Source organism: Eublepharis macularius, chromosome 14 (assembly GCF_028583425.1).
Source record: "Eublepharis macularius isolate TG4126 chromosome 14, MPM_Emac_v1.0, whole genome shotgun sequence".
Classification (NCBI taxonomy): Eukaryota; Metazoa; Chordata; class Lepidosauria; order Squamata; family Eublepharidae; genus Eublepharis; species Eublepharis macularius.
The window spans coordinates 45,013,339-45,026,664 of record NC_072803.1 but is presented as its reverse complement, the minus strand read 5'-3'; the positions used below and the strand labels follow the sequence as shown (position 1 = coordinate 45,026,664).

The 13,326-nt window shown below is 47.4% G+C and overlaps 1 protein-coding gene across 1 annotated transcript in view; it reads right to left on the bottom strand.

Moving 5' to 3' along the window:
* The window catches only part of SCAI (suppressor of cancer cell invasion), an 81,308-nt gene extending 68,953 nt beyond the window's left edge, over nucleotides 1-12,355 (bottom strand). Inside the window, exons 1-2 of the mRNA XM_054998180.1 lie at nucleotides 12,303-12,355; nucleotides 8,838-8,882 (exon numbers count right to left, since the gene is read on the bottom strand). Coding sequence (XP_054854155.1) covers nucleotides 8,838-8,882; nucleotides 12,303-12,355 — 98 coding nt within the window. The remainder of the gene's footprint in view (nucleotides 1-8,837; nucleotides 8,883-12,302) is intronic.
* Between the last annotated feature and the right edge of the window lie 971 nt (nucleotides 12,356-13,326).

Here is a 13,326-nt window from a genome sequence, read left to right as displayed (position 1 = left end):
AGAAAGGTCTGAAGCGGTCTTGCATGTAGACGACCCCAAGGTATCGCCTTGTTGCTGGCCACTAGCAAACCCATCAGTTTGGGTAGTGTTGTGAGAAGTGATTTTCACTCTGATGACAGTCTCGGCCAGCTGTTTGGTCTTCCTGACCTCTTCTTTGATGAGGGATAGACAACACTCTTTTGATGATCATACCCAGGTGTTCCAGCATGCAGGAACTGAATGGTGTTGTGGTGAGATTTTTCTTTTGAACGTGATCTGATCAGGAGATCATCTGGGTGCAAATGAATATGAATACCACTCTCTCTGAGACATACGATGGGGCTGACCAGGAGCTTTGTGAACACTCTTGGGCTGAAAGGGATGGCTCAGAACTGCCAACTGATTTTTTTCCTGTGCAAAATCTTAGATATTGTTGATGGGCTGTCAGAATCGGTACATGGAGGTATGCTTCTGTGAGATCTGTAGATGTCATGTATTCTTCTGGCTGAATGGCCTCTGCGACTGAGCGCAGAGTTTCCATTCAGTTTGATAAACTTGTTCAAAAAGTTGAGGTCTAACAACGTCCTCCCCATTCTTTTTAGGGACTACGAAGAAGGTTGAGTAGACTCCCCCATCCTCTTTTGTTGTGGGGAACATGCTCCACAGCTTGAATGTCCAGGTGCTGGATTACAGTTTGAATTAAGATTTCATGTAGGGGAGAGATGACAAAATGTCCTGGTGGTTAGCTTTCAAATTGTATGGAATAGCCTTGTGAGACTATTTCTAAGGTACATACATCCGCTTGTGTGTCAACCCAGGCTTGATGGTAAGGAGTACTTGGCCTCTCACAGGGATGGCTTGCGAGTCCTGTGTTAGAGAGCTTGGTATCAAGGTCGGATCTCTTTCCACATGTGAAGAACTGTCTGTTCGATCTAGGGACAAAGTAAGCATTATCCTCACAATACAGCTGCGGAACTGGGCCTGAGAGGAATGGTTTACCCAAGGCCATGTGGTAAGTTCATGGCAGGAGTGAGATTTGAACCAGCAGAGTACTGCAACACAGTTCAGTTACTTAACCACTATACAAGTGGGTTCTTGAAAGGACCTCCCCCCACCCTTATTAAAGGGATATCTAGATTAACCCCAGGATGGTCGCTTGGAATCCTGTCTGGACCTTAGTAAAGTGTGTTGTGAATAAAATGGCTGAGGGTCAAGGGATCACTTCTCAGATTGTTTTGAGTATTTTTTGGCAACACTTTCTTTTGTCCTGGGTCTCAAACCAGAGCTTTCCCAGGGCATCCCCAAATAGCTTGTATCTCTGAAAGAGGTAAGTCAGGACGATATTTTTAGTGTCAAACTGCTGGCCAAGCTCTTAGTCAAGGGTGCCTACTTGTTTCTGCTGCTGAGACCATAGTCCTGGAAGAAAAGGTAACTGCAACCACGATGGTGTCTGCCTTGAAGGCACTGGCCTTTAAAATTTCTGATCCATACTCCCAATGCTCTGGAGGTAATGGAGGCAATGGCTGTAGCCTTTATAGTCATAGCTATAGCCTCGTGAGCTCTCTTCAGCTTGACCTCCCTCTCCTTGTCTAAGATGTCTCTGACTGATCCTTGCTCATCCTCTGACAAGAGCCCAGATGACTGAAGTGTAGCCACCAGAGTGTCAATTACAGGAACCTGCAACATCTCATAGCAAAGAAAGTTAGTGAGTACCATTTTTTTTACATTAGGGAATTGCTTATTGGTTGATGGCTTACACCACTCAGCCTTGAGCTGTCTCCTAAAATATTCTGAAAATGGGAGGACCTTTTCGGGGAACCTTCCCTAGAAGAGACTCTTGTTTTCCTGAGGTCTGGATTAGTATTCCCTGTGAGTCCTCCTCCCCCAAGGGTAATTCCTGCAGCCCTAAGGCTGAGAATATCTAGGTAGTAAATACTGATAGACCTCAGATTCAGACAGCTGGGCTGACTGTTCTGCCAGGGATATTTCCCCCTCCTCCAAATCTGAAGGAATTCTTCCTTCTCCTTGCCATTATAGATGCTCTCTGAGGGCGATCCCCCTACTCAGTGGGGATCCTTGTCTGTTAAACATTACAAGCTGCCTTATTCTGACTCAGACCATTGGTCCATCAAAGTCAGTGAAGAATCAAGCTGCTTGCTAGTGTAGTGCCACTACATACCTAGTGCCACTACATACCTAAACAGGGCCTTTTAAAAAGAGATTTGTGTACATCTCCAGGTTTAGACACACAAAAAGCAAGCTTTTAGAGTAGATAGGCAGGTTTTAAAAGAAACTCTCATTTTTGGCTAGATGCTTTGGGTGGTTGGGTAATTTAACTGCTTAATAAGGTTAGTTACTAGTTAGTGTACGCTCCAGGAAGCAGAAAAATGAGTGACAGATGACCAGAGAGGGGCTGCCATCATCATCATCCAATTTATATACCGCCCTTCAGGACAACTTAGCACCCACGTATGGGGGAAAGTTGAAAGATAAAACTAGAGGGGTGGAGGAAGATTGCAACTTTCCCCACACTACATGGAGGCCCGCCCCAGTGCAGCTGCCATTCACCAGCCTGGCTTCTGGGGAAAGCAAGAGGAGACAGAAAGAGGGCCATCTTTCCTGAGGCAGCTGCAGGAGCAACACCCCTATCACAGGTGCCTAAGGCAGAAGCTGGCATTGGGCAGGGGCCTGCTGCTGAGGCTCCCACTCCTCCAGCTGCTGAGACCCAGCAGCAAGAAAAGCAGCAGCATGAGGAGTCTTTTGAGGTGGGCTTAGTGGACCCCAGGGACCTGGAGGATGTTGGAAGAACTGGCAGAAGGGCCCACCATCGGCGAGCCTTCTCCAGTTTCTTCTGAGGCCAGCAGCAGGCCTTCCAGAGCAAGACAGGAGAAGAGGATGGTGGAGGAAGATATTGTGGAAGTGGTGACTGGCCCAAGCACTTCACAGGAAGTGTTTCCCAGGGTGACTGCAGCTGCAGAGCTGCATAGGACCCCTTTGTCCTCCAACACCTGGAAGCATTTCTAGAAGAGAGAGGACCCCTGGTATGCACAGTGCACTGTAGGGCCTGGGTCAGTCAAGGGAAAGATGTGAATCATCTCTCGATGACCAGCCTGAGGAACCACATGATGAAGCACTGCAAAGTGGGGCTTCTTTAGGAGGAGAGACTGGCAGCACATGGCTGCCAGCAAGCCACCAGGAAGGTCATCCTATGACCACCTCCGGCAATCTACTAGATTTCCTGTAGGGAAGGGATGCCAAGCCTCTCTGCCAGAGGTGTTTGTTGTGAATGGCACTAGTGTACCAAGAGGGGGGGGATCCAGAGGGCTGGCTTCTAGGCTCATCACTTGGAAGATCACAAAGATGATCACTGTCGATGGGCAGCCTTTCTCCATAGTATTTTGGCTTCCAAGGCTGCTCTAGCTAGTCTGTCCTTGGTACACACACCCTGCTTGCACCACGCTGAGCAGGACTGAGGTGCCCTCCCTTTACAGGGCTGCCAAGGAGCACATGAAGGCAGAGTTGTCTCGCACTACCAGGAGAACTGGGCATTTTACATCAGACATCTGGACCTGCCCTCAGTCATAGCATGTGTATCTCTTGCTTACTGGCCACTGAGGGCAACGTGATGACCTTCATCAGGCAGGTGTGATGACCAGCATCAGGCAGGGCCAGATGGGAGACTGCTGAGCTGGATACTCCACACTGAGGTTCTCAATAAGGTGCACATAGAGGAGAACATCGCTGCCACCATCAAGAGGGAATTATTTATTTATTTATTATATTTTTAACCCAACCTCCCCACAAGTGGGCTCAGGGCGAGGTACAACATTGATTAAAACACAACATAAAAACAATAATACAGCATAAAAACAGCAATCAATAAATACTGGACTGGGTAGGTGAGGGTGATTGCAGCATCATCACGGGATACATGGTGACTGATGGTGGCTCAAACATGAAGACAGTGGCTTTATGAGTGGGCTTAAAGCCCTTTTACTGTGCAGCCCACAAACTTCACCTCCTGATGAATGATGTGCTTGGTCTGGGTTTCTTCGTAGAACCTGTAGAGGACCACACAATTCATGAGTTCCAGTGTCTCCTCCAGAAATGCCGGCAACTCATGAGTCACTTCTCATGCGGCATGAAAGGTGTGCCAGAGCATCACCTGATCTCTGATGTTGTCACTCGGTGGAACGCAACCTGTGCCATACTTAAGCATTTGATGGAGCAGCAGGCCACCCTCATGGTGGGGCTCTTGGAGAGCAAAACTTGGAGGGGAGAGGGGGAGTTCAGCCCAGAGCACTGGCTCACCATCTCCAAGACAGTGGAGGTCCTGAGGCCTTTCAAGGAATTCAGTGTCGTGGTATCATCTGACACAGCAATCTTGCATATGCATCAGAGTGCTATGGCCTCCTTTCTGGACCCAGATGCAGGACGTGCAGACCTTGTTCCAGGAGTGCACGCACTCATGAGAAGGCTCCAACAGGGCATCACATCCTTGCTGCAGCCTCTCACCAAGAAGAAGTCATATGTATTGGCGACCCTTTGCATCCCGCGCATCAAGGGCACCTTCGCTGAGTGGGCCAAGCACCTCACCAGTGCAAGAGATGCTGTCTCTTTGTGAATGTGGTGTAGGCAGATAAAGAAGGGCGTCCTGTCAGCAGAGGAGACAGGGGAGGGGTCCAGCTCTGCTGGTTCTCCTCTTGCCCCTTCTCAGCATGCTCCCCCCAAAGCCAGCACTGGGGTGTACCAGGAGATAATACAGCATGCCCTTGGCCCCTCTGGGAATGTGAGGTGCATGAGCCAGGGTTCGGCAGAGGCAACAGTCAGGGACTATCCTGCAGAGCCCTGCAAGTTGCTTTCCACCAGTCCTCTGAGCTACTGGGCCAAGAAAGAGGTGGTCTGGCCAGACCTCTCTCTGAAGGCTCAGAAGCTCTTCTCATGCCCTTTGGCAAGCGTGGAAAGAGAGTGTATCTTTTCTCACACAGGCAATATGGTCAGCTCACATCGCACTTGCCTGCTCCCCTGGAGAGTTCAGCAGTTGGTCTTCCTGAAGCTCAATGTGCTACTCTTCAGTTTCCCAACTTTGGACTTCCAGAGTGAATAAGGTGAGCCCTTCTTGTGGCCTGAATCCTCTGGGAGTCTCTGAGGTGGGGAAAATTGCTCTTCCCAAGAGTTAAAAGTTAGGTAGAAAGCCAGCAGGACAGTTGATTCAGTTGGCACAACAAATGCACATTGCAATTTGGACCCCCACGCAGACACACACACTGCAAAACCACCAGCCCATGTTATTACAAATTTCTGCAAATAATTGAGAAAAGAGGTCCCAGAAATGTTATCTTGCCACTGAGATGGGAAGAGTTAGAGAGAGATTTTAGGGAAAGCAGAGAATGACACACCATGTGCCATAGGAGAAAATCCACAGAAACGCCCAAATGAAGCCACAGAATGCAGTTGTGTATATAATGCATGTAATGTGTTGTTCTAATGTTAACTTTCCTCATTGCAGGGATGGGAGCAATGGCTGAAATAATGTGTTGTTCTAATATGTTGTTCTAATGTTGACTTTCCTCATTGCAGGGGTAGGAGGGGACTGATGATGAAGGCTGCTGCAGAGAGAGAATTACTTGGGTTTCCCAGGTGCCTCACTGTTAATTTCAGTCTGAGGCCACATGGGTGGGATCCACTTTATGCAACTGTGCTTACTTGCCATTGTCTTGTACTCATGGCTGGGGACTGCTTGGGTCTGTTCTGTGATGTTCCCCCATTAGCTGAACTCAGCGCCTGGCTACTGTGAATGACTCTGGTTCTTTTGGGCTAAGTTGCAAAAGTATCCCTTGTTTCAGTTTTGTTTTCGTGGAATGGACATGATTCTCTGGTGTGAAGTTGGTCCCCTTGCTTCTGGTTCCATTCACTTGCTTCAGTTTGTTTCTAGTTGCAAGACTGTCTCTTGCTTCAGTTTGGTTTGGGTGATTCTCTGGTGTGATTTTGATCTTCATAGGAAACAATGGAGAGTAGATGCTGGGGGTGCTGAGGGGACATCAGTTTGGTTCTGTTGGGCTTCCCCAGGGATGAACTTGCATTTGGGAGCATGCGATGGCTATAGCATCCTTGCCCTATGCTTATGTACCCCTGGGAAAGAACTTGTAAAAGTTCTCATCATTAGGAACAATGGAGAGTGGCTCGTCAGCCTACTCAGGGAGCACTGGGGCGGGGGGGGGGGGGAGAGACATCAGTTTGGTTCTTTTGGATTTTTGGCTATGAAGCTTGTACTTGGGAGTGTGCCTCTGGCCATGGCAGCCTTGGTCCATGTGTTTCTGCAGTGGGTGTCAATTTGGAGGTTTTCCCCACAATAGGAACAAATGGAGTGGCTGGGGGCACCCTGTGCACGGGCCCACAGAATTGCACCCCAGGATTCAATCTCCCTGAAACTTTGGAGGGGGGGTCTTTAGAGGACAGTCAGGAGATTGCAAAATGCCACCTCCAGCCTCCTTGATAGCCCCCACAGTTTTCCCCACAGGAAATAATGAAGATTGGAGGTGACTGGGAGCATTGGGGGGGGCATAAAATGGCCCCATGGGGTCCAATCTTCTAGGAGTAGGTCCCACGCAAATTTGGTGAATTTCAGTCAAAGAATGACACGCACACACACCGGCCACTGGGAAAAACCCAAATTGACTAGGAAACAATGGCTGAATTTTACCAAATTTGCTCTGTAATACCGAACCGAAATAGAGAATGAATTCAGTATTCAGGGAATACCATTTTTTTCCAGTTCAGTATTACTGAACTGAATTTACCATTTTTTTTTCCTGTGTACATCCCTAAAATTAAGCACATGTACTATATGACCAGGGGAAAAGAAGAGTGTGGACTGGTGGTATCTATGGCACTCGAATTTGCTGGCAGTGCACTTTGCCTAAAATATACCACCCACTATCCCCTCCCTTTAAGTGATCCTCCCATAGATCCGAATGAGGGGTTTACAGAAGAAGGGAGGTCCCATTTTACACAGCAACCCTAAAAAGCATTCCTTTGTGTAAATCAAAAGGAAGTCCTCCAGTGAATTATGAGATGGTGGTACTCTCATACATACTCAAGGCCCAAGCCCTTACAGGCAGAAATCAACATCTCAAATTGTACCTGCTGAACTACAAGAGGCTAAGCTCAGGCACCAGAACACCAGCATAGTGCGCTTCCAAACAACCCTCCCTAATGGGCAATAATCGGAATAATTTTACCCAAAGGGAATTTTCAATCTGACAGTTCTGGAAACATGCCAGCAACATTACACAGCAAACACTTCACAGAAAGAGAGAAGAGATGTAGAAACCTGAGCCACTTGTAGAATTCACAAAGCCACTGAGGTAGAGGTGGTTGGCCGCCAGGATCCCATGTGATGAATTTGCTTAATAATAAAGCCACTTTTCTGTATGCATCCGTACTCCCCAGTAACCATGTAGCACACTCTCAGCCATCTACCAAGGCATCCTATTCACCGAGGGGAGGATGGGAAAATAAGACCAGCTTCCTAGAGCTTCAAAGAATTGCAGAGCTCTCCAAGAACACACATAAATAAAGAAGGTGTTTCCAACAAGCAGCAGATACAGAATGAAGGGAGAAAACACTTGCACAAGCTGAACTCTCTCTCAACCATTTTCACCACGTACCTAGCCCCAAAGGCAGTCCCCCTCCCCCCCATTCACAATGGCATAAACCACTCCCTCCATCTCTTGCTATCATCACATGCAGTATTCTCAACAGCTGCCTTGCTTGAGTTTCCCATTGCAATCCAACCAGTGAAAGGGCAAATATGTGAGCACAATCAGCTTACCATGGCTGACAGCACTCACTTAGGAAGCATCTATTCACACGCACAAGGAGCTGATGTCATTTTGGCAACTGGGGAGAAAGGTATGTCTTCAGCAGTCGGCATAACAGAAGGACACCCTGGAATACTCAGCTTCCAACATGCCAGAGGCTGCTTTTTTTTTTTTATACATACATATACATATACATACACATACACACACACATATACATATATACAAATACACATACATATATATATATATGTATGTATATATGTGCGTGTGTATATATACACACACACACACATATAAAAAAAAGAGGTGGGAGAATAGTGACTTCTGCTCTGAACCAGATAAACCTGTGGAATAATCCTTCACTACATACATGGGAGCAATGCTCCAGTTCAAAAATTAAACCTTGAACTAAGGAAAGGGAAACCAACAGGAAGTGCAGCTGCAGGGCAGGGGGAGAATACAACTGCAGTGTGCATTTCCAGATGAGGTTCCTGTGTCTGAATAGTTAGGGAGAAAGGGGGAAAATACAGAAATCCATGTACAAAGCTCTAAGCAACAGACTCCCTCAAGAATTCTTTTCGCTTGCATCAGGCCAAGGAAGTATATTGCTCTGTTCGGTGTTCTGTATCAGAAGGAATGGGAAGGGGAAATTTCTGCCTTTCTATAGACAACAACATTAGGCATATCAATTCAGTTTGCAGCGTATGCTCCATTCACTCCTGTTCTCCAAGTCCCTCTTACAACCAACTACTGAGAAACCCAGCTCCTGATTCCAATCTATCATTGCCCTCTCCAGGCTTACAGGAACCCATGTTTCTCCACCACCTCCAGGCTCAAATGCCCTGTCTGGACACCCCACCCCATCTTCCCAGAACTGGGAGATCACACCATAGACATGAAGCTGCTGCAGCAGCAATGGGGAGGAGATAAAAAGAGCAAGGTGGGAAGAGAAGCATGATGTTATACAGCCCACTGAATTCACCATAACTCATGGGAAAGGAGGCTGAAGAAGAGAGATAACAATCCTCTTACCTGCTTCTTCGTCTGCGAGGTGGCTTCTCCGCCAGGCCTGTGGTTCTGGAGAGGGGGCGGGGAAAGAGAGAAGGCAATGACAGAGGGCTGCAGGGACAAGTAAGGATGACAGTCCCACACTACCTGAGCACCACATTGGGAACCGCCACACAAAGTCCCTTCGTTTGAGGGTATGTTTGGTCCCAAAGATCTCCTAATGAACAGTGACCACAACAAAGGCCTTCTCATTCATGAGATGATTCCTGCTTCAGGAAGTCAACCCAACATGGAAGCAAATGTATACAGAATAGCTTGCTTCTGCAGTCTTATTAGCCCTACACATTACACAAACAAAGGATAGGTTACCTGCACACAGGATGTAACCTTATGCCATACTAGCAGCAGCCTCCCTTGCACCCTTGGACTGTGTCCTGTTTTGACCTGTGTTATTTTGCCACACCTTCCTATGGCATCTGCATTTCCCATGACCTTTTCAAATAAGTCTTCGCCCAGCCCACAGAGCTTTCCTGTTCTGCAGTGATCCTCCCGCTCCTGACTCAGAAACCCCTCTTCCCCTGCAACCATGCACCTAATTCCTATTCTGCAATACATCTAACTTGAAAGGGACTATACTGTCATGGAAGGATGGCAACATTAGTCCGTTCCACAACAAAAAAAAATCTTCTGGCACCTTAGAGAGTAACTATAAGATTATGCATGTCATAGGTTTCGTTAAGGTAAGTCTCATTCAGTTAAGTCTCCTAATTAGATCTGAATTTGATATAACCACACTTAACTCTGTACTTCCAGCATTTTATGGCTTCTTACCAGCGATCTATTTTCCTCAAACCTCTATATAAATGATTACATTTCAAGGATCTGCTCATAGCATCTAAAGAAGTAGGCTGCAGTCCACAAAAGCTTATGTTGGAATAAAATTGTTTTAGTCTTAAAGACTGAAATGTGTGCCAGAAGATTCCTATTTGTTTTTGGACCAGTCCGCTCATCTTAGCTCTACTCCTTTAAAACAATCCAAGTTTTCTGACCCTATACCAGCATCTTTATCTGCTGTACAAATCATTTTCTCTATACCTAGCACACCACGGTACCTCAGCGTCCTCTCCTATAACAAAAAATCACCAGCGCCTCACCAAGGATGATTTCATTCCACAGTCAAATGAGACTGACACAAAAAGTTATATCCTCCATAGCCACACATTAAACCCATTCAGTGGCAATAAAGCCATGCTTCACATTCTCTTCTAGAGCTATAAACCCCCCAAAACTGAAATATCTACTCTGTGTTTAACAAATCCTACCAATGCACCTTTAGTAGATCACTCATATTTAGACTCAACTCTTGCACCATAATCCTACAGGTCAATGAAATCACTTCCAGCACCCTAAACCCTTACCCCAAACCATTCACATGTTCTTATTTCCCCCCGCAAATGTCATCACCCCCAAATCATTTCCCCCAAATCCAGCAGAAAAGAGCAAGGGTCCAGTAGCTCCTATAAGACTAACAACATTTGTGGTAGGGTATGAGCTTTCGTGAGTCAGATCAAAGAAGTGAGCTGTAACTCACCAAAGCTCATACCCTACCACCAATTTTGTCAGTCTTATAGGTGCTAATGGACTCTTGCTCTTTTCAGCTGCTACAGACAGACTAACACAGCTACCCATTTTGACTTAAATCCAGACACATCTATGTCTTCTGCCCTACCCCCAGAAAAGTCACAGACATTCCTCTCTACACTGAATCCATGTACCACAAGCGAAGCTACTGCTTATGATATGGGCACTAATACAAATAGGAAGCCTCCAATCTAAATTTTCAGGCCCAGCCTTAACCCCATTTTACCCCAACTGCAGACCCCTATAGAGAGACGGGATTGGGACAATCTCCAAATCTACTAGAAACGCCAAAATTCCTTCACTCCAACAATCTTATGTTTCAAGGGCAAACAGCTCTTCTCCAAGTACTGTGTATTTACTCAAATTTTTGCCTTACTGCCCTTGTACCTTCATATCCAAACTGTCATACTTTAAATTGTAAACTCCTCAGGACTGAAATCTTTCATTTTTTGCTCATGCTATCCTATCTAGTGTCCTGTACTTTACTGGCCCTCTATTACTACTCCACCTCCAGTTATCTCACACACCTTAAAATCTCAAAGCAATCTCCAACCCCTCATAAGGATCCAACCCCCATTCTTCTCCGTCAAGTCCTCCATACTTCTTTCAAGTTACCCCATTTATGAAGAAACCCCCAAATCTCCACTCACATATATCCCAGCTCTTCCACATTTCAGCCAATTCCCCCAAAGCAAGCCACAACCAATTGCCTGGCCTTCCCATACCTCAAACCCCTAACAATGCCATTAACCCCAATTGGCTCATTCTGCAAACCCTCCAAGTTACCTACCTGACATGTTGATACCTTACATCCTAGATTCCCATGGCAACCCACCACCACAGAGATTGCTCCCACTCCCAGAACCTCCTATTCCTCCATTCAACTTCTTCCTACAGTAAATCCTTCACAGTAAATCCTTCATCTTCCGCTCCCTCATACACAAAACACCTTCATACTTAACTACACAAACTCCCAAGGCAACCCCCAACCCATAACCTTGTCCTTTCCCCCATTCCCCTATAGTTCTCTACCCCAAGTCCTCTCACAATACCATTTGCCATTACCCCTCCTCCCTCTTACCCTGAACCCCTCATAGTCCTAACTCACCCTGTTCTGCCACCCAATTAGGGTTGCAAACTCCAAGAAAGGAAATTCCCAGAGATTTGGGAGGAATCTCAGTGGGTTATAACGCCATAGAGTCCACCCTCCAAGGCAGCCACTTTCTGCAGAGAAATTGATCTCTGTCATCTGGTGATCACTTGTTAACTCCAGAAGATATCCAAGCCCACCTGGAGATTGGCAACCCTACACCTAATCGTCTTCTACTCCAAGCCTTTGACCTTTCGTATGTCAACACCCCCCAAACCCTCCAGCTTACAACTCAGCAATGCAACATACACCACCCTAAACCACTCATTCCTCCACTCCAATCAAGCCTTTACACACACACCGGTTCCCACATCCCCCCATATAAATCTCCCAAAGCAACCCAGCCCTTCTCCCTCATAACCCCCCATGAAGAGCAAAACACCCATCCCATTTAAGCCCTCCACCCCATTCTCTCCTAACCCAAATCCCTCATATCCTACCCCCAATCACCCCACACTTGAACATGCCGACCCCTCCCCAACAACCCCCACCCCAGCCTCCCAATAGGCAACGCTCTACCCCCAACTCTCTTACACAAGCCCCCCAAGGATCCCCTCAGCCCCACTCCCCTGCCCTTCAAACCCCAACCCACCGTACTCTTCCATCCCAACTCGCTCCCACCCTCAGCCCCTGGCAGCCCTCAACTCTTCCAGACCTCCACAGAGAAGCAGAGCCATTCACGCCGCCTCCCTCCCTACCTGGAAACCGGGCCAGTGCGGGGCAGGCGCTGCCGAGCAGCCCCTCTCACCATCCGCGCTCCCAGGCGAAGCCGTTCCTGAGGGAGCTGCGGACGATGCCGCCGCTCGCTCAAGGCTGCCTGGAGGGAGGGAAAAAGCACCGCCTCAGCCTAACCTGAGCACAGCCTCACTCGGCCCACCCCCAGCACTTCTATTGGTCCCACGCCGCCAAGGGGAAGCCAAGAGTGGCTCTCGATTGGATGATCTCGCTGTCTGTTTGGTGCCCCCACTCTGAATCCCAGTCAGTTTTTTCCAGAGGCGGGGGGGCGGCGAGCGCCACCTTCAGGACACAGGACAGAGTTGCAAGAGAGCTGCAGCCTACCTGCATCGAAACAAGGGCTCGTTTGCATTCTGCGCCGGGAGGGGGGGCGCTCCGGGGGGGGGGCTCCGTCTTCCCAGAGGGTCTTGATTGATTGACTGGCTGATTGACTTCCTGGTGCCCGAACTGCTGTTGCTTGGCTGTACGACGACCTCTTGTTCATCTATAATTATTATTGTTAAATGCAATTTATTATTGTTGTTGTTATTAAATATGTTATTCATGCATTTGTTTATTCACTCAGTTCCTAGCCTGGCTTTCCGTTGGACATTACACTCGGGCAGTCTCAGAAAAAAATAAAAACTGCACCAAGCTGTGCTTATGGTCGGTGCAGCAATTTGATTTTCAACTGCCTCCTTATAAACCAGAACTGAATCTGAGACAGGACTTGCTACTAGTGGCTTATAGCTCATGAATCGATTTTTCCATTTCCAGCAGAATCTTTATACCAGATGCTGGAAGCAAAACAGCAGGTTGCTGGAGCCCTCTTCCCTTGCTTGTGGCTGCTCACCACCTTTGAAAGTGGTAGGCTTGATTTTGCTGTGGTCCAAGCCATAGGTGCGTGTGTTTTGTGTGTGTGAAGGCTTTGATTTTCATAAGTCAGTTTTAATTATTGATTACTTGTTGAGCACCTCTGGAATCTAGACCAGTGACTTTTAACCAGGA